The 25,024-nt window shown below is 42.0% G+C and overlaps 2 protein-coding genes across 14 annotated transcripts in view; one reads left to right on the forward strand and one right to left on the reverse strand.

Moving 5' to 3' along the window:
* Positions 1 to 1,341, forward strand: part of LOC113029062 (protein 4.1-like) — a 29,132-nt gene extending 27,791 nt beyond the window's left edge. For all 12 annotated transcript variants that reach the window (XM_026179662.1, XM_026179666.1, XM_026179663.1 and 9 more), the window contains one exon: positions 638 to 1,341. In XM_026179662.1, coding sequence (XP_026035447.1) covers positions 638 to 643 — 6 coding nt within the window. In that variant the 3' untranslated portion in view covers positions 644 to 1,341. The remainder of the gene's footprint in view (positions 1 to 637) is intronic.
* A 5,860-nt stretch (positions 1,342 to 7,201) lies between these two features.
* The window catches only part of lama1 (laminin, alpha 1), a 33,861-nt gene continuing 16,038 nt past the window's right edge, over positions 7,202 to 25,024 (reverse strand). The window contains exons 30-64 of one of the 2 annotated variants that reach the window (XM_026179686.1): positions 24,285 to 24,425; positions 24,041 to 24,159; positions 23,260 to 23,349; positions 22,945 to 23,138; positions 22,707 to 22,849; positions 22,532 to 22,630; positions 22,136 to 22,247; positions 21,844 to 22,000; positions 21,555 to 21,765; positions 20,739 to 20,855; positions 20,499 to 20,659; positions 20,283 to 20,421; positions 20,084 to 20,186; positions 19,853 to 19,969; positions 19,583 to 19,765; positions 16,544 to 16,698; positions 16,128 to 16,271; positions 15,915 to 16,048; positions 15,642 to 15,795; positions 15,451 to 15,575; positions 15,164 to 15,314; positions 14,936 to 15,080; positions 14,707 to 14,848; positions 14,511 to 14,625; positions 12,264 to 12,416; positions 12,010 to 12,161; positions 11,736 to 11,930; positions 10,743 to 10,926; positions 10,522 to 10,628; positions 10,186 to 10,375; positions 9,904 to 10,053; positions 9,454 to 9,607; positions 8,239 to 8,372; positions 7,767 to 7,980; positions 7,202 to 7,680 (exon numbers count right to left, since the gene is read on the reverse strand). In XM_026179686.1, coding sequence (XP_026035471.1) covers positions 7,526 to 7,680; positions 7,767 to 7,980; positions 8,239 to 8,372; positions 9,454 to 9,607; positions 9,904 to 10,053; positions 10,186 to 10,375; positions 10,522 to 10,628; positions 10,743 to 10,926; positions 11,736 to 11,930; positions 12,010 to 12,161; positions 12,264 to 12,416; positions 14,511 to 14,625; positions 14,707 to 14,848; positions 14,936 to 15,080; positions 15,164 to 15,314; positions 15,451 to 15,575; positions 15,642 to 15,795; positions 15,915 to 16,048; positions 16,128 to 16,271; positions 16,544 to 16,698; positions 19,583 to 19,765; positions 19,853 to 19,969; positions 20,084 to 20,186; positions 20,283 to 20,421; positions 20,499 to 20,659; positions 20,739 to 20,855; positions 21,555 to 21,765; positions 21,844 to 22,000; positions 22,136 to 22,247; positions 22,532 to 22,630; positions 22,707 to 22,849; positions 22,945 to 23,138; positions 23,260 to 23,349; positions 24,041 to 24,159; positions 24,285 to 24,425 — 5,139 coding nt within the window. In that variant the 3' untranslated portion in view covers positions 7,202 to 7,525. Of the gene's footprint in view, positions 7,681 to 7,766; positions 7,981 to 8,238; positions 8,373 to 9,453; positions 9,608 to 9,903; positions 10,054 to 10,185; positions 10,376 to 10,521; positions 10,629 to 10,742; positions 10,927 to 11,735; positions 11,931 to 12,009; positions 12,162 to 12,263; positions 12,417 to 14,510; positions 14,626 to 14,706; positions 14,849 to 14,935; positions 15,081 to 15,163; positions 15,315 to 15,450; positions 15,576 to 15,641; positions 15,796 to 15,914; positions 16,049 to 16,127; positions 16,272 to 16,543; positions 16,699 to 19,582; positions 19,766 to 19,852; positions 19,970 to 20,083; positions 20,187 to 20,282; positions 20,422 to 20,498; positions 20,663 to 20,738; positions 20,856 to 21,554; positions 21,766 to 21,843; positions 22,001 to 22,135; positions 22,248 to 22,531; positions 22,631 to 22,706; positions 22,850 to 22,944; positions 23,139 to 23,259; positions 23,350 to 24,040; positions 24,160 to 24,284; positions 24,426 to 25,024 lie in introns of both variants that reach the window. The other variant, XM_026179685.1, reaches the window with a different exon arrangement.

A 25,024-nucleotide genomic window follows, 5' to 3' on the forward strand; every position in this document is an offset into this window, starting at 1 on the left:
ATTAGACAGCATGAATATCGTGTGCCTTAGACCAGCGGTCCCCAACCCCCGGGCCTCGGACTGGTACCGGTCCGTGAGTCGTTTGGTACCGGGCCGCGAGAGTTGAGGCTCAGGTGTGAAATGTATAGTTTTCAGGGTTTTTATCGGTCTTCAGCGTGATTTTGTTATCGTTTTTATCGTTAACTCGGTTTTCCTGGGTCTTTTCACGTGTGTTATGAATAAATTTTCTTTTTTCTGGTACCGGTACTAGTTTTATTTTGTTGTATTTATCCGCGACACCTTAAAGGCCGGTCCATGAAAATATTGTCGGGCATAAACCGGTCCGTGGCGCAAAAAAGGTTGGAGACCGCTTCCTTAGACTGCCCACAATAAAAGGCCACTCTGAAATATGCAGTTTGATCACACAGCACAATGCTACAGAGCTACACTTTCCTAACATACTAAGCTATGCTAGCATGCACTTAACATCAGTCTGCTCTTTTCTTAACTAGCTTAGCATAGACATGATCAGAGTGATAATCTAAGAATAAAAATGTCTCCACACTGTAAATATCAGTCTCAGGGTCTGTTCTGAGAATAATGCCATGGAATCTTTGAACTACAGTGTGTCTCACTGCTCCTTCTGTCTCATTTTCAGGACTGAATCTGGACGCCCAAGGGGTTTAGTATAGAGTGCATTGCCAGAAACAAAACTGTTGGCTGCAGCATCCACCGAGCATGGATGAACTGAGGATTTGGACACACATTCATGCATGGACACACATATATACAGCATCGCCTGCCTATCTCACAGGGGGTGGAACCAATGGCTGAGTTAGCATTAGTTCGATAGTGTGACTAGATGAGTAGATTTAACTGAAAGTTTCACATGCAGCGCAGAGATGGGAGAGAAAGACGTGTTTCCATAGCAACAGACAACCTACACTGGACCTTCACTATGAATCAGCTTCTGAAGCATTTACTTATATAAGCCTTCCCCCACATCTCATTCCCCAACACTCTAAGGTGGGCATCTGATTGGCTAGCTGACTCAGGTGTGCTTGCTCCTCTATTGTTGGGAGACAGCAGCTTTTCAAAACATTTAGCCTGACATCTGAAAGATAGTGCTTCGAGCTTTACCTGTTGAGAAACTTGATGCGTACTATCACCAGCTGATCAAAACAGTTTCCTGTCTAACAAGAAAAAACAGCTAAAACTCTGCTTTGAATTTACCCATAATGCAATAGTAATGTGCCATTCGCTAAACCTTCCACGAAAATGACGATGAATCATTCATGTGTGTGTGTTTTTGATTTCTGTATCCATTTATTTATTAAATTACAAACTGATCACAGCCCCTGATTACCGACTACTTTCTCTGTTGCATTAGAGACTTCTGCTTCCCTGGTATCAAACTGACCATCACCTCTTTGTGAAAGTTTACCAACGTATAAGAGACAGACGTGTCCCAATTCAGCGGCTAAATCCTTCAAATGATACTGTATACAAATGATGCAGTCTCCATAGATCAGAAATGGTGAACCAAAGAAAGGTTTCCTATTGCATCGTTTAAAAGTTGTGAAAGCTAAGGTCGGCCAATGGCACTGCTCATGCTGTGAAACTCGTTATAGCTTGTTATAGCTTATACTGTAAAACGTTGAAAATGAGCTCAATATTAAATATTGAAATACTGTGAAATACATTATTGAAACATAATGTGAATCTAAAAACATCAGGTATAACCATAACAGCAAAACCATAACATGGATCCGTGTAGTCATTTTCTTTAAATTAGACAACACTATTGCAAAGCAGGGAAATTTCACCGAGCTTCAGCTGTGTATTGACGTCTGGCATCTGGACCCTGTCAACCAGAAATAAAGACGCAAATGAGGGACCACAATGGAGACACGGGTTTCTCTTTTATGACATACACTATGTTGCCAAAACAAGCCATTCACTTTTTTCCTTTTTTTTATATATATAGCACTAAATCAGTTGCCTCAATGACCTTGTCTTCCACAGGGAGGTAAAGACCCTACAATATTAGAAAACAGAGAAATCCTAACAACCAGCTGTGACCCCCTATGAGCAATTGCATTGGCAACAGTGGGAGGGAAAACCCCCCATTTAACAACATGAAACATCTGGCAGAACCAGGGTCAAGGAGGGGTGGCCATCTGCTGCGACTGGGTGGGGATGAGGGGAGGAACACAGGCCAAAGACACGCTGTGGAAGAGAACCAGAGATTACAAATAACTAATGATTAAATGCAGAGAGGTGTATAAGGATGACACAGAGAGTGAGAAATGTAAAGAAGTGAAGAAACAGAGGCTAACAGAGCATCTTTTGTAACCTTCACAAGTGCTGTTTTTGTACTGTGATGAATTTGGAATTCAGATTGAAACTCTTCAAAAGAAAAAACGTTCCTTTCCATCCGATCAGTGTTTTACAACTACTCTGTGAAGAATGTCTGAGATAAAAGGAAGGTTGGAGATTGGCCTAAGACAGGTGATGGCTTTTTCAGGAATGTTTTCAATTAAAGCCACCCTAAAGGCATACATAGGTTTTTGATCATATTTAATATTAAAGCATTAATTAATTGTTGGACATTTTGGTCTAATAGAACTTGAACAGCTTGAATGGCTTGAATGAAGCAGTAACTGAAATTACTCAGAAAGATCAACTGGAGAGAACAGTTTAAATAAATATCAATAGGATTTAAAGTAGCTGTATAATGACATGTCTTTGGGATGTTATACAGTTTACTCTAATGGGTAAACTTTTATTTATGAAGAAATTCATGATTATTAATGTTAAAGGAATGCTTGGCTCAACAACTTTGTCTGCCTGGCTGCAGTGATGAAAAAAACCTGCAGTATTTTTCATTTTCTTAGTCAGATTTTCCAACTGGAATCTTGCTTCAGGATGGTAGCAGTGCACATAAACAGGAGTAAAACTTAAACTTTTACTCTGTACTACCACTGTTGTCTTGCACAGAGAACTGACTCTACAAATAAAAATAAACCAACAACAGGTGTTATGCAAGATTGCTTACCAAGAGCAAAACAAATTCTATCTTTCCTCACTTTTACTACTGGAGCAGCTTCCAAGCGCTGTCGACTCAGGAGTCGTGTCACTCTTGGCTCTGACATCCAACTTCAGAGGTAAATGGACGGCAGCATTAACATCTCCAAAGTTGACCCACAGACGTTTGAAGTACCCACAACAGGTCAGGGATGACTTGTTGCCAAGTGGAGGAATTAAAGTATCTTTGGGTCCTGTTCATGAGTAAGGAGGAAGACTGATAGACTGATTGGTGCAGCAATGGAGAAGTTTGACAAATTCATTGCTAACCGGGTCAGGGCAGAACCAGGACATGTGAGATTCACCCATGTGAATCTGGCATTACAGAAATACCATACTGAGAGATCCCCACTGATCATTGCTCTCTTTGTTTCGTGTTATATACAGATCACTCCCCCTGATATGCAGTCTTGCATTAGTCCTGTGCAGAGCCTACACTTTGCAGAATATTGTTTACATGTTGTAGCTGTTTGCTGTCAGCAGGGGGGTTGTGTCACAAACAACTGCAGTGTTGCCAACTCCTCAGTAAGAAAAATCCCTATTGGCTGTCCTAAAAGTTGCTAGAAATCGCAAGATGACGTCATCCCTAAGTTGCCTAATTGGTTATGCTTATGTAATTGTAACCTACTGTTGGATACAGAAATAACATCGTGAAGGAGACATGAAGTGAGTTAAAAAAAAAAATCCCACTCTAAATGCATTTAGAATATATTTAGAACTACACATTAAATTTATTTTAGCAATTATTGTTTTTTTTTATGTCACACTTCCAACCGTCTTCCTTTGTCCGGGCTTGGGACCGGCAAAAGTGACCCGAAATAGATACGTGTGTGTGTGTGTGTGTGTGTGTGTGTGTTTTAAGTAGTTTTAAACTATGTGAGCCACAAAAAGTAACAGTAAAAGAACTGACTGCGTTACAGTCAGGGCGGGAGCAGCGGCTTCGCTCATGCGCGATTCATTTGCCAGTTTGGACGCGTAGGTGTGAACATCTCCTCCTGCTCTGACAGCACCTGGGGCAGGGGTCGGCAACCCGCGGCTCCGGAGCCGCATGCGGCTCTTTAGTCTTTATTTTGCGGCTCCGGGTGGTTTGGGAAAATAAATTAGAAGTATTTAGCTGAAGTGTATTTTATTTGTGTTTAGTTCTTTTTTTAACTTGTAGTTCTAAATTGGAAGATTATTGTGATTTTGAAATATAAAAATAAAATTATATCTTATTATTTTTTCATCGCTCAAAATAAGCGTCACACTCGCGGAAGCCGGTGTACCCGCCGAAACGCCGTGCATTTATCGAGACTTTCAACCCCAGGTAGGCCAGTTATGGATCTTCGGATCCTCATTATGTCAGCAGCCATTCTTCACTGTGAACTATGTTAAAAACAAACACCGCTCACGCCTCACAGATGTCCTGCGTAAAGATGAAAGCCCCGATTTGCAGACGCTGTGAACAGAGGTTCGGGACCATAAGTCTTACTGTAAACATATCGATGATTTCATGAGCATGCTTTTCAGCATCTCTTTATTGACCCCTTTTCACACACGGTTGCTGTAGCATACAGCCAGCTGTAGCTTTTCAACAGCAGAGAGGGCACAGACTTTAAGGCAGCGAGGCGTGATTGCGGGTCCCGCTCAGGTGCGTCCGCCTCCCCTGCAGCGGCGCTGCAGACCACGCCCCGCCACACACATTAACCAGGTAAAATACATATTTAGGCAGAATTTTGCAAATATCTATTTTTTTTTAGCATCGTCGTGCTTTTTTTCCAATTATTTTTTAAAAGTCAGGTCAAGGCTCCAAAAGCCCAAAGACGATATAAGGGTGGCGGCTCACAACAGTTTTGTTTGCTACATGGATTATTTTAGTTCAGCTGGGTGTCTTTCCTTTTGTTATATTTCTTTAAGAGTTCAAAATGTGTTAATTACATGAATAAAATGTAATTTCCTCTGTAGCACTTCATGGATTTCATAAGCAACACACCTAAGTTGTTCTGTGGATTCTTTTAAAAAGCAGTTAAAAACCTTTCTGTTCAAACAAGCCTTTTGTTGATCTACGTATTTTATATTCTTTACATTATTTTCATTTGATCTTTTACATTGTGTATAATGTCTATTGATCGTATTGTTTATTTTAATATTTGTGTACAGCGCTTTGTGACTGCCTGTCTGTGAAAAGCGCTTAATAAATAACTTTACTTACTTAGTTGTTCACACAAAGCATAAAGGTAAAAACAAACAAACAATATATACAGTGGTATCTTCATTTTAGATTTCAAAAAGTATTTGCGGCTCCCAGTGTTTTCTTTTGCGTGGAAACCGGGTCCAAGTGGCTGTTTGGGTGTTAAAGGTTGCAGACCCCTGACCTGGGGGGACTATCTGCCGCCTGTGAGCGCTTTGGCGAGGTGCCCACAGCAGCACCCGCTGCTTGTTGAGAGTAAGAGCGATACGTGGTTTCAAAGTCGTCATAAGTCTTGAAACGTGTTGTCCTCGGCAATGGATAATGGCTGAAAATAAAAACAGGTATCACTTTAGCCTGCTCCTAGTTTTATCAATTCTGCACTCTGCTTTGCAGTCCTCGATATCACTGAAATGCAGCCAGAAGCTGCTATTTTACGTTTTTGTCCGCTTCTTCACTTTTTCCCGACAGGCTCCCCCGTCTGTCTGTGTACCTGGCCTGTACCACTACACTTGCTATTTTAAAACATCTGCCGCCCTTTCTTTCACATCATGTCTTATCACCAACGGTGATGAGACGGCTTACAGGGAGGAGGTCAGCGCCCTGACCCACTGGTGTCAAGACAACCATCTCACCCTCAACGTCGCAAAGACAAAGGAGTTGATAGTGGACTTCCGGAGGTGCAGAGAAGTACACACCCCCATCACCATCAACGGCGCTGCTGTGGAGAGAGTGAGCAGCTTCCGGTTCCTTGGTGTACATCTGGCTGAGGATCTTACGTGGTCAGTACACACAAACAAAACAGTGAAGAAGGCGCAGCAGCGCCTCTTCTTTCTCAGGAGACTGAAAAGATTCGGCATGAGCCCCCGCATCCTCAGGACCTTCTATCACTGTGCCATTGAGAGCATCCTCACTGGATGCATCACCACCTGGTATGGCAACAGCACCGCCTACAACTGCAAAGCTCTCCAGCGAGTAGTGCGGTGCTCTGAACGGATAATTGGAGGTGAGCTTCCCTCCCTCCAAGACATCTACAGGAAGCGGTGCCTGAGGAAAGCGGGGAGGATCATCAAGGACTCCAGTCACCCCAGCCATAAACTGTTCAGACTGCTTCCATCAGGAAGGAGGTTCTGCAGCATCCGGTCCCGTACCAGCAGACTGAGAGACAGCTTCTTCCATCAGGCCATCAGACTGCTGAACACGTCATAGACACCTCAGCTTCACTACTGGAACTTCAACATTATGCACTCCACACTGTATATAAATGCCACTTGTTTTGCACATATTCAACTCTGTATATTTTATATATTTTATTTATTGTTTACTCTATTTAATTTGTAAAATATGTGTACACACACACACACACACACACACACACACACACACACATAGAAAATATTTAGTATACACATCCAGGAATGCATACACTATTATATATTGTACATATTATTTATTAGTTTCAGATGTAGCCATTCTTGTATTTTGCTTGTTTACATTATTGTATTTTGCACAACTCTGTTGCTTGTGAAGCTCGCACACAAGAATTTCACTCACATGTGCTGTACCAATGTACCTGCACATGTGATGTGACAATAAAAGTGATTTGATTTGATAATGGTACAATCGCAGTCTGTCTTTGCATGCGATTGACCGCGTGGTTGTGCCCATCAAAGTAAAGTGCTTTCAACTGGATTCTCAGCAGGGCTGAAGAATCAGCTCCAACATACTGATGGGACATTAATAGCTGAGATATGAAATTCGTTTGACGCCACTTTAATAGAATAAACTAGAATTACTCTCAAATTACTCTCCCATCAACCTGCCCTGGGTCGTACCCCCACCGATCACTCTGTTACCTCTGGGATAGATTGGACCCTCCACCTAAGTGAATTAGATAAGTATTTACAAAAATGGGTAGATGGAAAAGGATGGCCTCAGCAGATGTCTAAACATAAAATGCTACTTAGATTACAGACAGATGACTCCTCCTTTTTAATGATGAGCTTAAATACAAAATGTGCCTTTACTCAAAAACTCAAACTGATCACCAGGAATGTGTTTCTTCTGTGGTTTAATTACTGTTCATGTTTACAGGCAGAAGTTACTGAAGTTTCTCTGCTTAGAAAATAAAAAGTATGAATATGTTAGTTTTAAGATGAACTTTAATCATTCAAGTTTGGACTACAGAGACTCAAAATCCACAGGAATAATCAGCAGAGACATTCACACTACACAGCCCATCAATCAATGATACTGCTCTGTGACATAATCCGGCATGCTTTCTGGCCACTGCTAGGAAGCGGGGCATGAGTTAGGGGTTACTCCCAACAGGAAGTGAGCAGAACTCAGATCAAGGGTCTTGGTCAGGTGGGACTTCAAGAGCTGCAGGTTCCTTAGACAACCTCTGAAGCTGGAGCTCAATGACAGGCAGTTCTGTTTGACACCAGCTACAGCAGAGAGATGGACAGGTTAGAATTATTTTTAGGTGTGTTCATCTTTTTTTTAAATTCTGTTTATGTTCAAAGGGTCTTACCTGGATATCCTCCCAGGAAGACAGGGTTATTAGTTTCAGCAGAGGTGGATTGTGGGTAAGGGTTTGCAGTGGTGTAAGTTCGCTCATCTACAGTTAGGCTGAGGGCATGTTTGGTTTTTTGGGCCAGCAGGTGGTGCCACTGCCCATCACATAGCATCTGGCCACCAGAACGCACTGACACTCGACCTGCCCCATTATTCACGTTGAAAACCACCTGAGGAGAAAAACAGATACACCTTTATTTACGCAAATAAAAATTTCATTTGCATATTTAAAACTTAGTTTGCACAATCCTTTTCTATACATCTATTACTTTAGTCAAAAACCAAGAATAACAGAAGCTCTGATGTTACTGCAGCTATTAGAAAGATACCGTGAAAACGTGGCAACTTGCTCAGTTAGATCATTAAATCCCTGGGGTGTAGGCCTATTACTGTTTACATAATGCATAGAATGGAATATCTCTGCTCACCTGTCCATTGATCATCTCCAGTCCCACAGCATCGACTTTTGCACTGCTGATTCCCAGGAGCACTCCTTCTGATTGACTTGTTTGAAACTCCAGAGAGACTGTCATGTCAGAGCCAACCTTATAGCCATCATGGACTGCAGATGGAAACAGCATGTAATCAGATCATAGCTTAATCACGGTTAGAGACAGCTATCCAACACCTGTCTAGTATGTGACGTGCAGCTAGTTCCACACGTTTTTGGACAATGCCACTTTTTTTTCAGTTTTGCCTCTGCACACAAAAATAGTGTTCATTGCCGGAGGAGGAGAATAGTGTAGAGCATGACGTTAAAGTGCAAACTGCATTATGCTGCTAACACAACCTCAGTGCTAGCATGTCATCTGTGCAAAACCCACCCCAGCAGCCACACCCTGAACTTCAACAGGTAACAAAAAGCAGTGATGAGCAGTCAGGCGGCAGCCCGTTTCTACCTGTTCAGGTTTCTGAAGTACAATCAATGTGCTGACTGCTTTAAAGTCTCTGTGTTCTGGTTTTTGTCTTTACTTTCTACTGTCGAGTTTGAGTTCATACCCAGAAAATAAGTCATGTGTGTCCTAATTAGAATAGGGATTTGTGTTGGCCTCAGGTTTATATTGGTTATTTACCAATATAAACAATGCGTTTCAGGTCATTTTACAGAAAAACACAAAAGTAATGTAACCCATAACAATGCTTTTGATATGCTTCTTAGCAATGATGAAGCTAATGAGAACCCAATTAAAACGGATAAGAAATCGAATCGATAAGTGATATTTGCAGTGGAATCGGTGTCGCTAAATTCTTATCAATTGCCATCCGTAGACAGAAGTCAACAAAAATGGATGCTAGTTCTCAAGTGGACCTCTGTGTTTTTGCAGTTGGTGGATTGCTGTAACTTGACAACAATTAGCAACGGTCTGTGCACTCCACCTATACAGTTTATGAAAATGTGCTTTCATTTGTTCATATCTCGGTACACCCATCATCCAAACATTATAACTCTTGCTCCAACTACCTAAAAACAGGCTCTCAAAATTGTGGCCCAATAAGGAAGCAGCCAAAAGTAACTTCTCATATGAACTATAGGCAAAAGCTGTACAGACCATAGGCTGTCAAAAGTCCTTCTATACTAATCAGACCGATCAGTCTGCATCTCATCTTCAGCGCAGATGATTTTGTCTACAAGTTTGACTTACTCATTTCAGCGTATCCGCTTCCATTAAAGTAACTTCCTATCTGGTCTCTGGTGAAACAGGATGTGACACCATGTTGTGACGCCGGCTTAGACACATCCAACATGACACCATTCAGACTGATGGACTGAACACAGCCTGGAAAACTGCTGGTATCCTGAGAACCAAACAGGAAGAAAGACAGGGGGAGACACATGGGAGCAGAAAGGGGGAGAGATTTCCAATAGAGTCAGAATACCTGTGAGTTTCTGTCTACATATTAATTCTTAGCGCAAAAATTTCTTCCTGTGAAATCAGGACACTCGTGCAAAAGATGTTCAATAACTCAAGAGTTTCTCTTCTAGGTACATAAAATGCTTTTTTAAAACATCAAATAAAATGATTTGATGTATTTGGGGTAATAATGTTTGTGTCTTTTGTGTTTAACGGTGAAAAAATGAAAAACAATCATACTCCGATTCTCCTGCTGGTCATAGTGTGAGGTGTTCCTCCTAGGAAAACTTTGTTGGCCACATCCAGCTGATTTCCTTTGACTGAGATGGATTCAGTTTTCAAACTGTTGACAGACACTGACATCAACCGCCGGCCCACCTCTGCAACCACCTGAGACACGGTGAACACCACAGCATTCAAACAAAGCTATTTTTGTCTTAACACCAAAACCTCAAACACAGGTTGAAATTTACAGAGTTTGACATTGATGCGTCTACAGTGCCTCGTGTCCAGTTAACTCACAGTGTGCCACTCTCCATTGTTAACAGCTACAGATGAGGTGATCGAGGCCGGGCCTTTCCCCAAATCAGCTGACATCATCAGCCTGCCCCCCTTTAGGCTGAGGACAACAAAGTCCATCTGCTTGGAGTCGGAGAGAAGGAGGATCAACCCGTCCAGGGCCCAGCTTCGAACTAACAACCTCACCGACACACTGAGGAAGGGAACAGACACAGTAGTGAAGACAAGAGTGAGACACAAACACGCCACAGCAGTGTCGGAGATGGAGTGTTATACAAAGATGAAGTGACCTGTCCCCTGTGTGACCCGAGAGTTGCCTCTGTTGCTATGGAAACTCACCTCTTTCTGACTGTGCTTGGGTTGATAATGAAGGTCATGTGACTGTTTCTGGACAAGCCAAACTGAACTGATGACGGCACAAAGGTTAACTCCCCATCTGATGCACACTGCATCACACACATAAATCAAAAACCAATAATCAATAAAAACGGACATATTGATTAAATTAATCAATTAAAATGAATGCACTGAGAATAGGTGATAATGAATATAGTAATTACCGTTAGACCTTCAGGTGACAGGGCACCAAACTGTGTGGGCTGAGGTAGAGGTAAATGAGTAGGGTCTGGAGTTACGTTTACATCCTGGTCATCAGGAAGGAGCACATCCCCAAGCTTCTCCTCCAAGACGCATTTGTCAAACTTCACCCCCTCATATCTCAGAGCTCCTGAAAGGTCAACAAGCCTGCACAGAGCCACAAAATCAAAACTGTTGTTGTCCGAACTCCTTTGGAGAACACAGTCTATGAAGGCTCTTACATGAGATGGTCTAGTCCAAGGAGACCTTAGTCCTTGTAATGCAAAGCACCGCACCTGACTCCTAGGTAACACTGACAGCAGCAGATAACAATCAGGAACCGCCCTAAAATAATTTTACCATTAGAGCCATAAATCCCATTTATTCTTTTTTGACTTAAGGAAATTTGCTTCTGCTGCTGGTGTCTGATGTACAATACTATGCAAAAGTCTTGAGCCAATCCCCATTTCTTTATATTTGGTATGAAAAATTACTGAAACTTGCAAACAATTATGGAAATACAGTATAAAGGGTCAAAAAAGAATTTTAAAGTCAGTATTTAGTATGACCAGCTTTATTCTTTAGCACATCCTAAACTCTCTTTGGTATGATTTCCTGTAAGTTCTTTAAGTAGTGTTCAAGAAAAGCTCTCCAGGCTTTTTGAGGGACATTCTTGGCAAAACAACCTCTTCTGAAGGTCGCAAATTGTAGATCTAATAGTCAGGGGAAACTGCCTGACATTTCAACTACCCAACTGGCTTTAAAAGGTTTGGGATCTAAATCAGCCTTTGAATAGTTTGGAAATGAACGCTTTGATTTCTTTGATTGAAAAAGCAGTGGTGTCAGAAAACAGAGACACATCTGTAAACTGCATTTTCAGGAGCCTTCAGATGGGTGCATTCAAAGAAGCTTTTGGCAGGCATTGGAAATATGCAGTCGTTGAATTGGGACACAACTTGGATGTGTAAAACACTTACGCTCTGCCAACTGCCAGGTGTTGGATGCAGCCTTTGAACAACCTAGATATTTTCTGCAATCTGATTGGTAGACGGGCGTCATCAGCTGAAGGCAGCCCACCAATAAATAGAGAGGCTGGAGACAGCCGAGAAAATACACCCGGCAACAGGGACACAAGCTTCTTATGTTCCTCATCAATCTGCACTGAGAGCGACCTGAAAGACAGTTAAGAAAGGCCAGACAGGTGAGATGTGAGAAGAAGCATAAAAGTTAGCATGTTATGCTAATACTTACTTTTTGTTGATGGTAATGATCACAGAATGTTTCATTCTGTCACTGAAGGATCCTCCATCAGGCTTTATCACAGTTACCTTACGTGTGGCTCCGCCCACCTCTCCAAGCTCCACCTCCAATGCTCCCGAGACTAGGTGAACAGATAGGAAGTACTGCACATACAGACACATAGAAAAATTCAGGTTGCAGTGTCACCCACATAGCTTTGTTAGTTCAAATAGACTTGGTATACATGTGACCTAAATCAGTCTCACCTGTTTGTGTGAGCGGTCATTACTGAAAGCAGCCAGCAGGACCCCTGATTGGTTGTTGGAGGAGAAGGAGAAGAGCAACTCTGCTTCTTGACCAAACGATGGTGGAGTGATCTGAACATAGCCTCCAGCCAATAGGGACACACTTCGCACCGCCTGGTCAATACATTAATCAGTCAAACAACTAACCTGTAAATCAATCAAGCTGTTATCCTACGAGTGTGATCAGTGTTCATTACAAATTAACAAAAGTGACCTCAAAGCACTTTAAAATCTAAGATATTTATAGTACAATATTAGAGAGAAAACCCGAAAAATTAGACAATACCCTACGAGCAGTACTTGGCAAGAGTTAAAGGGCAGCAATAACTCGCTTTTAACAGGAAGTGACCTGAGAGAACCAGGCTCAGGATAGTTGGAGCATTTTACAACAACTGGTTGAGGGATTTAGGGGAGACACAAGGGCAAAACACCAACCATGGAGGGGAGAAATACAAATTTAATGTCGCAGTAGTTGTATGGTTCAGGAGTGAAACGAGGAGAGTAGAAACAAATGCCCAGTGCATCATCAGTAGTTTGAGCCTGAATGGTTCAAGGATACCTGTTCCAGTGTTAACTAATAGTTATTTCAAAAAGGAGAATCCAAAGTCTAATCCTATGGAGGGTGTCTGTGTCCTGAATCTAAACTTGGATTTTGTTCTACAGCTTTGACAGCTGAAGGCTCTGCTTCCCTGCATACCGAGAGCCAAGTACTAAAGTACTCTATCTGGATAATATGATACTAAGACTTTAAGATATGATGAGGTCTGATCAAGACTTCATATGTGAGAAGAAAATTTAAAATTCAATTACAAGGAGCCAATGAAGAGAAGCTAAAATAAATATGAGCTTTCTCTCACTGCTTTGTCCAACCTCAAAGTAACAAAGGCAGAGGATAGTGGGAAGGAAACAGTCAGGAACAAACCTCCTGCAGAACCAGGCTCGAGGAGGGGCAGCCATCTGCCATGACCTGCTGGTGGTGATAGAAAGTTCTACATATTTGTTTTATATGTGTATTGAAGGACAAAAACAACTCCAAGGTTCTTCACAGTAGTACTGGAAGCCAATGAAACAACTGTTGGACAGTTATTTTATTTCATACTTCAGAAAAATTAACATCAGTTTTGTCTAAATTTACAAGCTGAAAATTACTTGTCATCCAAGGACTTTAGTTCAGTGGATTATTGTGCATTATTATATGTATCAGTACATGCATTTATTAAAACGTGTATATTAGTATATTATTAGCTTGGATCTCAAAAGAGACTTGAGATGAATAGAGATGGAGTCAGGCAGGGCGACAGATATAGTCAATGTAGTATTATGTGCAGCCTTGAGGAAAATTAATTAAACCTTGTGATTCAATAGAATGTAGAAACAATTTTAGCAACAACAACTAATAAATAAAAAAATAATCATTTTCTTTTTCAGTCTCTTGCGTGATTGTGGATTCATTTTGCCCTATTATTCCTTCAGTTCGTGGAGGTTTGTGGGTTTGTTTAAGGTTCTGCCATAGTGTTTCAATCAGGTTCTGGAGTTTCACTGGTCACTTAGTTATGCTGCTGTATTCAGCGGATTACTATATTTTTTCTGACTATATAGGGGCTTGTCTGATTCTTGGGGATTCTTTCAAAAATGTGAGATAAAGACCCTGCAATAGCACTGTGAGTCCAGTATTGTTGTGAATTGGTGCTATATACAGAAAACTGAATCTAAATCAATTCAACTGAACAGATTTCCTGGCATGCTTGGGAATCATTGTCCTGTTGTATGACCCGGTTCGGACCAAGCTTAACTGTTGTGGAAACGGCCTCATATTTGACTCAAGAATACAGAGGAGTTCATGGTAGACTTGATGACTGGAAGGTGCCCAGGTCCTCTTACTGCAAAAGCAAACTAATCACTCCTATGCTACCATGCTTGACAGTTGCTATGAGTTGTGTGTCCTGATTTTCTGTGTTGGTCTTTACCAAACATCGTACTGTGAATTATTGGCAGACATCTCCACTTTGGTCTTGTCTGTCCAAATTTGTAATTCAGTTTCAATTATTTAGTGCAGAAATCACAACTGGTGCTTTATATTCTAATATAAAGACCCTGCAATAATCCTGAGAAAACCCCAACAATCAGATGATGTCCTGTTAGTGAGCAAGAAAAACTCTTCCAACAAGTAGAAGTGGGATAACTGGGGCTTGTATAGTCTGAGCTTACCTTGAGTATGCAGCCTTTCCTGACACCATGTGCATCCCTTAGCAGGTCAAAGTTGGACCGAGCAATCTCCACATTTTTTATACACCCCACGTAAGACCGGGATGCTACTTGTCGCCTAGCAACCAGAGAGATGGCATTCACAGGTGATAACACGGTTCTGGCTATATTATAATCACCTTTGTCTTCAAAAACTCACCTGATTGGTCTGGAAGCAGGAAATCCACCAATGAAGATAGGGTCAAGATCAGAGCGGTTCAGATCAGAGGCCTTTCCAGGAGAGTCCGCTTCCAACACTTCCTTCTCCGATGACTGGTCAGCTGCCATTATGGACAAGTAACCTGGCCACACAGAAAAATGTGAAATAACATTTAGCAGTGTGGACACGGAAGCAGCAGCACGAGTATTACTAGGAGTAATAGTAGTACCTTTGCGTTTGTTCCTCTGCAGTGTGATTTTGTACCACACTCCAGTGTTGTACTTCCTGTTGGAGGTCAGCATCAGAGCACCAGAGCCGAGGTCAAAGGTCAAACGAATACGCCCCTCCACCAACTCCATGGACAGGAAGTCTCTCTGTCGATGACAGAAAGTGAGGTATGTGTATGTTTCCTTAAAAATAAGAAGCCCAGCAAAGACTGTAAATGTGTGTGTCGTACAGTGTTGTTGGAGGCCAAGTACAGCAACAATCCGACTGGAGACAGAGTTTTAAACTGCAAAACGATTAACGTGGAAGTAGACCGCAGAGACTTCTGGACCACTGAATAGCCAGATCCATCAAAGTGAAAGGAAGTTTCCTCTGCTTGGGGACTGTGAGTGACACAAAATACAAGTCAGAATTTGCATAAGGAATGTGCAGATTTAGCAAACTGTGTGTGTAACGTGTTTGTGTTGCGTCCATGTAAGTGCTGTGTACACGTAAATATGTTAAAACTTGTGTGAGTACCTGCTGAAGCAGCCGCCACACTCTCCCTCTGTATGGTCATAGTTCCAGAGTCCAATGTTCTGCTCATTCAGTGAAACTTCACCCAGGCAGCCCTGGAAGGTGGTCGATCGCAGTGCCGCAGGCCGCTGAAATCAAACACACCGAGTTAGCCCTTCTTCACCTGCACACAGACGTGCATACCTGATGTGTACCTGTGTATGAGCTCCCAGCCCTGCGATGTAAACAAAGCTGTTTTCGTCGATGTCTAAAACTTGGAAGGTTCCTGGTGATGTTGTTGTTACTGCTGGCAGCAGAGCTGACTCAGAATCCAGCCGATGGACTGACAGTGCAACATGTGATCCAAATCTGCCGGGATCATGACATTGTGGCATACACAAACACAGCTGTAAACCTATATTCACCTGCGTCTTCAATCGTGTGATTAGTTTAAATCGTTTAGTTTAGTTTTGTGGGGGTTTTGTTACCGTGTAGCATTGATCTTTGTCCATCTATTGTTGGTGATATCCAGTCCAGGAAACTCAAGCCGGGTGCTGCCCGAGCCCACATCCCACAGTAGAGAAACCTGTCCATTATGCATCTCAGCAGCCAAGAAGTCCATCTGAAACAACAGCTTCAGTTAGGATGCAGAACGAAACAGTTTCTGTTACTACTCATTAACAGCAAGTTATTGTCTTTACCGTAGTGTTGCTGCCCAGGTAAAAGAGCAGGTTATTTGGAGTGGTCGTCTTGACGATCAGATTCAGAGTGTTGAAGTTACTGGACTGAATCGATGGTCTGTAGGAACGAACACAGCCTCTGTCCGCTTGCAGTGCCACCTTAATCTGACGATGTTACACCACAACACCATCATTATCAAGAGAAATTGTGAGGTCTTTACCTTACAATGTAAAGTGCCTTGAAATAACTGTTGTTGTGGATAATCATAGTCACAGGATTATCCATCCTGGTCACAGATGTCCTAATTCTCTGGTTGAGGCTGCCTTATCTACGGTAAACTGTTTGCTGTTCATTTCTTTCCTGTTTGAGGAGTTTTGTAGACATCTATAATCATTTTGGGACAGTGATAGAAGCCATTATGTGAGTGTTTACTTACCGATGCTGCCTGTCTGCGGGCCTGATAGATCAGCTCCCGGATGTCAGACAAGTTTCTGCTCAATGTTTCTCCTAACATTCTCATTGGTTTTATTCTGTCCATCAGATGCTGTGTACGATATTCTGCCTCCTCCATCTTATGCTGCATCTCATTGGCTGAGCACACAGGAAACAGGAAGAGTTAGGCTAAATCTGTCTTATTTAATGAATCATTTCAATGTAAGCAGCTATCTCCTGGAAGTTTTCAGTCTTTTGAATATGTGGCTTTTACAGCTGAAGGCCCCATCCAAAGTTGTGTTTCTTAATGTTTACAGGCCTCCCAAATACTGCAAAGACTTTTTTAATGATCTCAGTGAATTGCTGTCTGTGATCTGTGTTGATTTCGACTGTGTAATTATTGTTGGGGATTTTAACATCCATGTGGACAACCCTCAGGACAAAGGGACTAAAGACCTGAGTAACACTCTGGGCAACTTTGGGCTGACTCAGCATGTAACAGAGGCCACACATAATAGAGGACACACTCTCGACCTACTGATCTCCAAAGGCCTGAGCATTTCAGAGGTTACTGTGTCTGATGTGGGCCTGTCTGATCATTACTGTGTTTTCTTTGAAAGTAAAATTTCAGCCCACACAAATACGTCAACAGCAGTGATAACAAAACGGTGTATAACTGAAAACAGTATTGAGATCTTTAACCATGTCTTTCCATTAACACCTGACCTGTCCAGAGGTTCAGTCAATGAGCTCGTCAATAGCTTCAATGCTAAAATGTTAAATGTAATGGACACTATTGCTCCCATTAAGGTGAAGGTTATCTCTGGAAGGAAAAAGTCTCCATGGAGAAACTCCACACTGGTGAAAAATGAAAAAAGAGCGTGTAGGAAAGCTGAGCGCAGATGGAGAAAAACAAACCTCCAGGTTCATTATGACATCTATAAAGAGAAACTTCACAATTATAATTTACAACTGAGGAGTGCAAGAAGGTCCTACTTCTCTGACATCATCACTAAAAACAGCCATAATGCTCGGGTCTTATTTTCTACAGTTGACAGGCTAACAAACCCTCCTGTGTCAGTGGCAGCTGAACTTCATTCGACCATGGCCTGCAATGACTTTGCCAAATTCTTCACAGAAAAAATCCAAAAGACAAGCAATTGGTACATCAACAGCAGATCCGGAATATGTACTGTGTCCACCGAAAAACTGTTTAAACACCATGAAACAGTTTCCCTACCCTATTAACCCTATTGTACCCTATTAACAGCAAAGACCTGGAGGACATCTTAGGTCAACTGAACTCCTCCTCCTGCTGTTTAGATGTCCTGCCAACAAGTTTTTTCAAAAAGGTCTCAAAGACTTTAGAGTCAGACCTGTTACAGATCGTCAACTTTTCTTTAATGTCAGGTGTGTTTCCAGAATCACTAAAAACTGCTGTAATCAAACCTATACTGAAAAAGGACAATCTTGACAAGACACAAATGAACAACTACAGGCCGATCTCAAATCTCCCATTTTAAAGTAAGATCATTGAAAAAGCAGTTTCTCAACAGCTCAGTTACTTCTTAAAACAGAATAATTGCTACGATGCCTTCCAGTCAGGTTTTAGACAGAACCACAGCACTGAAACCGCTCTGACCAAAGTGTTTAATGACATATGTATGAATACAGACAGTGGAAAAATGTCAGTCCTAGTTTTACTGGATCTCAGTGCAGCATTTGATACAGTTGACCACAACATATTACTCAAACGACTGGAGAACTGGACAGGTCTTTCAGGAACTGTACTAAACTGGTTCAAAACATACTTAGAAAACAGGAAATACTTTGTATCAATAGGTAACTTCACATCTGAGCAGACAAGCATCACATGTGGAGTTCCCCAAGGTTCCATCTTGGGACCCCTTCTGTTTAACATTTACATGCTCCCACTGGCACAGATTATAAAGAACAACAAAATAAACTATCACAGCTATGCAGATGACACACAAATATATATCACAATGTCACCAGGAGACCAAGGCCCTGTACAGGCTCTTGGTAAATGCATTGAGGAAATTAATGACTGGTTGTGCCACAATTTTCTAAAACAAAACAAAAACAAGCTAAACAAAAACAAAACTAAAGTAATAGTCTTTGGTGCCAAAGAAAAACGATTACAGGTCACCAGAGAACTTCAATCTGTACACCTAAAAATCACAGACCAGGCGAGAAATTTGGGTGTAGTGATGGATGCAGACCTAAACTTAGAAAAACACATTAAGACAATAACAAAGTCAGCTTACTATCACCTCAAGAATATATCAAGGATAAAAGATCTGATGTCTCAACAGGACCTGGAAAAACTAGTCCATGCATTCATCTTTAGTAGGCTTGACTACTGTAACAGCATCTTTACAGGTCTACCTAAAAAAGCTCATTCAGAGCTCTGCTGCTCGAGTCCTCACTAAGACCAAAAAAGTGGACCACATCAGTCCAGCTCTGAGGTCCTTACACTGGCTGCCTGTCCGTCAGAGGATAGACTTTAAAGTTCTGATGCTGGTCTATAAAGCTCTGAATGGTTTAGGACCAAAATACATCAGTGACCTCCTGACCCAGTATGAACCTTCCAGATCCCTCAGGTCATCTGGATCCGGTCTTTTATCAGTTCCCAGAGTCAGAACCAGACACGGAGAAGCTGCATTCAGCTTTTATGCTCCATATATCTGGAACAAACTCCCAGAAAGCCTCAGATCAGCTGAAACACTCAGTTTATTTAAATCCAGGTTGAAGACTCACCTGTTCTCAGCTGCATTTGAATAAAGCACCAAATCCACACTTTAAGCTTAAATTTCAAAACTTACATTTAACTACTGATTTTATCTACTGTCTTTTTAATCAATTTTAAATCATGCTTTTTATTGTTTTTGTTTTTTAATGTCTCTGTAAAGCACTTTGAATCACCTTGTTGTTGAATTGTGCTATACAAATAAACTTGCCTTGCCTAAAGATTTGGATTTTTATGAAACCAAATCATTTGCGTAAAATCTTAATGACAAACCTGCAGTGTGTGTAAGAGTCATCAGCTGACTAGTCTCCCTCAATGTATTGTTAGCGTTTTCCACCAAAGAAGAAGAATCCTTCAGCTGTGCTCTGAGTTTCTGCAGCCGCTGCATCGCCTCCTGCAACTTGGAGTGCGCTGCTGCAGCCTGAATCTGGGTCTGCTGCAATGCCTCAGAAGAACCTGATAAACACGAGTATCAGTATTGTATTAGTATCACTGTTTCAATACGTCAGTGCATTAGTACATTACGCATATCAGTCCTTTTACCATTTGAAAGGCTCTGTAACGCTTTGACGGGCTGACGGAGAAGCAAGCTGGAGTTATGAACACTGTCTCTGACAAGTCCAAGTCTGATAGTTACCATGGAAACATTCAGCTGCAGGTCTAAATAAAACAAAGAGGAAAAAGTTTCATCTAAAAGTAGTAATTCAGTCCACACATGGCTGATGTGCAATGATAGTCCAAATCATTGTTTCATAAACAGAAACATTATCACACCTTCAGCCGCACTGCTGATTCTTCGGCTTTCTTCCAAAATATCAGAGGAAACTTCCAGCTTTGCTTTGCCTTCTTTTGACAGTGGCTGCTCCGATTGAACACTCTGAAATACAAATACATATAGGTGTTATACATTTGCATACCAACAGCCTCTCATTTACCTTATTGCACTGCTGTCTCAGGCCAAATACAGACTTACCGTGTTTAGGGCTAAGGAGGCAGACACTAGGGCAACTGAAGCCATCCGATGGGCAGAGTCCACTCGTTCTGTGATGTCACTGTCAAACTGAGCCAGCTGACTACCATTCTGAGACACGTTACGCACTGATGACAGAGAACTGAGAGAGAAGAGTTTTTATTTCAGTGGGAAAAAACAGCAGGAGCACACAAACAGAGGAAGAGGAACACAAAATACCTGTGCAAGGAGAGAGCATAGCTCTGCAGCAAGTGGGCATGTTTCTCTGCACGGTAAACATTCTCCAGAGCATCGTTTTTCTTCAGCCCCATTACCAAACCATTCACCTGTTTCCTCAGGAGGGGGCGCCCCTGATCCAGCTCAGCAGCCAACATCTCAACCTGCTGATCAGTGTGACATAATTATTATAGCAAGCGTCTGCTGGAAAGCTTTATTATTGACTACTATAGTTTCTCTTACTCTGGTGTGGTTTCTTAACTCCTCCGTCAAACTGACAGCATTTTCAAGCAGCAGCTGGCTGTCCTCCATTTGTGAGTCCAAAGACAGACACGCCACACTTAGGTTCTGATGGCCAGACTGACAGAAAGAGAGAAAGAATAGCAACAAGACGCCTTTGAATTTCAGAAGAATGCTAAGACAATGTCACGCGTGTTTTATAAAGCAGAGAAACAGCAAAAAAAACCGTGAGCTCTGCTCTAGTCTTACTGACCTCTCAATGCTTTTGACTACAAGGCTATTTTGAACATAACAAACACAACAAACTCCACGCAGATTGGCCCTAGCCAACAGGAGATTAGTGATGCTCAAAAACTAGTTAATGCATTTACTTCTTTTATTTTATGTCGAGGTTATATTATCAGGCTATTCTAAAGGTTTCCTGAAAGGCCTTCAGGTGATCCAAACTGTGCCGGGGAGAGACTAGACCAGGGGTGGGCAACTCCAGGCCTCGTGGGCCGGTGTCCCTGCAGGTTTTAGATGTGTCCTTGAACCAACACAGCTGATTTAAATGGCTAAATTAGCTCCTCAACATGTCCTGAAGTTCTCCAGAGGCCTGGTAACAAACTAATCATGTGATTCAGGTGTGTTGACCCAAGGTGAGATCTAAAACCCCCAGGACACCGGCCCTCGAGGCCTGGAATTGCCCACCCCTGGACTAGACTATGATCCTCAACCATGTGCAACTATACTCTGCACTTCCAGTTTGACTTCAGGAATATTTTTTTAGAGCAATCCAGTAATTTCGCTTCAGCCTGTGGTCTGTATATGTGGACTTACCTGATATAGCTGCAGCAATGTGTGTGCAGTGTCCAGCAGAACGTTTGTTTCTATGTTGTGCTGCACTGCATCATTCAGCGTTGTGTTTGCATGTTGCAGTGTTTTAATGTCAGCAGTAAGTGAAGTAGAGAGACGGCCAAGCTTGTCGCTAGTGGCCACCCTGCTGGACAGGAAGTCGATCTGCACCGATTGAAAGAGAGACTCCGAAAGGCTGGAGAGAGAGAGAGCATGTTAACGCTGTCCTTGTGTGTTTGTGTATCAACTATATTGCTGTGTTGCTCAAACAGACCTGAGCTCCTGATTGGCTACAAGCTCTGCAGCTGTTAGGTTTACATCTTTAATGCTGTTTAATATGGACTCTACGTCCTCCAGCAGATGCGTCTGATTGGCTGAACCCAGTCCTTCCTCTGCAGTCTGATTCAGGTGTGCTGCTTCCCTCTGAAGCACTGAATCAATTACAGTTTTCACGTTTGATTAAAAACAACTTGTTTGCTGTTGGTAATGGTGTCTTCGTTGTTTCATTAATTAATGTGTCATCAAGCATTCATTATTCATCATTCTGATATTCTGTTGTTATTTACCTTGAATGTTGTTTTGAAGTCTGGTGATGCCCTCCAATAGGAGCGCGCCTCGGGAAAAGCTGTTGTTTGTGGACACGTCCACTATCTGGACATCGTTAGACAGACTGTTGACCTAGCCAATCAGGAATTGGGAAAAATTTTCCGATGGGATGGGAAAGAAGTTTTAAAAGACCAGTCAGTTATCAGGATGTGGAGAGTACAAAAGTGTTCAGAGCTAGCTAGCAGCTAACTCTAGAATTACTGCAAATGTTATCCACTGTTCCAGGACCCAGTACCATTCTCACATTGTTTGCAATGTGCAATGTATTACAGTAAAAACTAAAGGGGTGAAAACACTCTGAGTGACACACAGAAGGTGGTGTAATGAACCTTTAGCAGACAGGCGGGTGTGCCTACCTGCTGCAGTAGAGAGCCGAGCTCAGAGGTCAAATAATTTAGACCTTCTTCCACTCTAGATGTGGACACTATAACAGAGTTGTTCTGTGAAGACACCACCTGGGGAGACATGTTGTCATCATTTCAGTATGTCGTACATCTCGACATGAGCAACAACTTAATCACATTTTTGTACCTGCATTTCTCTGGTCTGATTCTCCAGCAGCCACAACTGCCGGTATGATGACATTGCAATGGTACTCAGGTTGAAAAACAGGAAGTGATTGTGCAACTCATCCAGGTCATCCAACAAGATACCAGTACATTTGTCATCACATGCTGGAAATAAAAAAAGAACATGTTAGTCACGTGTCTCATGTTAGTGTGTGTCTGTGTGTGTGTGGTGTGTGTGTGTGTCTAATGTATTTACTCACACACGCACTCGCCTTCCTGGAAGATGCTCCTCTTTTCACACTCGTTACATGACTGACCTTTGACCCCATCCTTACATTCACACTCTCCAGTCAGCACGTCACACAGCAAGTGGAGGGAGCCCCATGCACTGCAGCTACACTGTGAACACACACCGCCTGGTACTGATGGGTTACCATAGTAACCAACTGAACACCTGGAGGATGGCAGTGTGAAAACACAGCAAGCAAATTTTCACAATAAAAGTTGCATTAATTAGATGACGACTTCAGTATATAACAAAGGGTCTAAAGACAGATGTGACGTAATGATCTCACCTCTCACAGTATCTCCCTTCATAGCCAGGCTGGCAGGCGGTGCAGCGGAAATCACCTGCTGCTCCTTCCAAAATGCAGGTGGGACTAAAGCTGCACACACACATACAAAAATAACAACATGCCAAAGTTGATCAATACCAAAATTCTGTATTATATCCAGGCATTAATTAACATTAAATATAGCAAGTATGTTTGTATTTTGGACTGTTTGTCAGTTGAAACAAGTTTTTTAAAGTTACTTTGATATAAGTCTGTGAAGGTTCTCAGTCATCCAGGTCATTGTAGTCAAAGGAGCTTGCAAAGAAAGGCGTCTGGACTTCTTTAAGTTGCTTGAAGACATTTCACCTCTCATCCGAGAAGCTTCTTCAGTTCTAAGCTCAAATGGTGGAGAAACTCCCACTAGGTTTAAATCTGGGACTCTCCACCATTTGACCTTAGAACTGAAGAAGCTTCTCGGATGAGAGGTGAAATGTCTTCAAGCAACTTAAAGAAGTCCAGACGCTTTTCTTTGCAAGCTCCTTAGACTACTTTGATATAAGGTTTCCACTTTTTGCTGTTTAGGAGCTGGGTCTAAAAGACACATGCTTAACTTAGCTCATGTATCTTAATAGCCTGTTATATAATAAGCATCATAGGCCTAATTAAGTTTATTTTATATAATAGCCATGCTAACATATCTAATTCCAGCATAAATTTTAAAACTGTGACATTTTAAAACAATTTTACACAATTTAAGAATCATTAAGAAATGAGGCGCAAGATGCTCGATGAAGGTGTGCACCTGTTGTTCAGCAGGGGGCATGCACATGGTGAGCAGTCGCCGATGGATCCTTTGACACTTCCATAATAACCTGAGGCACATTTCTCACAGCTCTGTCCGCTGGTGTGATGCTTACAGTCCTGTGTGAAAAAATACAGACTCTACTAAATTCTGCAGTCTCTTGATATTCTGCGCTGACTATGGTTCTGTCTTTAGTTTGCAATCTCCTCTAAAATGCTCGTATGAATCAGTGTTAGCACGTTACCTGACACTGTCCCGTCTCAGCGTCGCACTTTTCGCTGTGGTTGTTGCAGCGACACCGAACACAGGGGCGAACAAACATCGACTTCTTGCTCTGCGGTGACAACTCAGACTGAGGTTGACGGAAATATCCTACGTCACAATCCTGCAGAAGGATACATGAGAGAGGCAGAGATGTGTCAGGAAATGTCTTTGATGATGGTAGACGTAGTTAAGTGAACTGGGCCTCACTCTGCTTAGTGTAGGAGAGAGGTGCACGTTTCCTGCCTGCCAAATTCAGCTGTGGGCATTTCGTCTCCCTTGCAGAACTGCATGCAGGGATTTCTCTCTGCCGCCAGCACATTCTGTCTGTTCATGTCCATCTCCAACCTCTTCTACTTCTACTCACTTGCCTGTCCCATTCTATGTGAGTCCTTCCTTGGACTGGAAAGATCTTTACAGTACAAACAGTCTTTATTTTATATCTATTTTATTTTTAACTTCTGCTTTAGCTACCTCACATCCATACTTATGACATGATCTAATTTTAATTAACAGAAATGTCTACAGCCTATGCAAGGACACTGGAACTTCTGGAGAAACCCGGACCAGCAGAAATCCACACAGGAAGCTCCCAAATATGTTTGACCCCAGAACCTTCCTGCTGTTAATAGAACCGTCCAAAACCATTAACAATACAAATACAAATTCAAATATAAAAATACAAACAGTTCCAGAAAAACATGTATACTGTGTAAAATATAT

The sequence above is a fragment of the Astatotilapia calliptera genome, chromosome 9 (genome assembly GCF_900246225.1).
Source record: "Astatotilapia calliptera chromosome 9, fAstCal1.2, whole genome shotgun sequence".
Classification (NCBI taxonomy): domain Eukaryota; kingdom Metazoa; phylum Chordata; class Actinopteri; order Cichliformes; family Cichlidae; genus Astatotilapia; species Astatotilapia calliptera.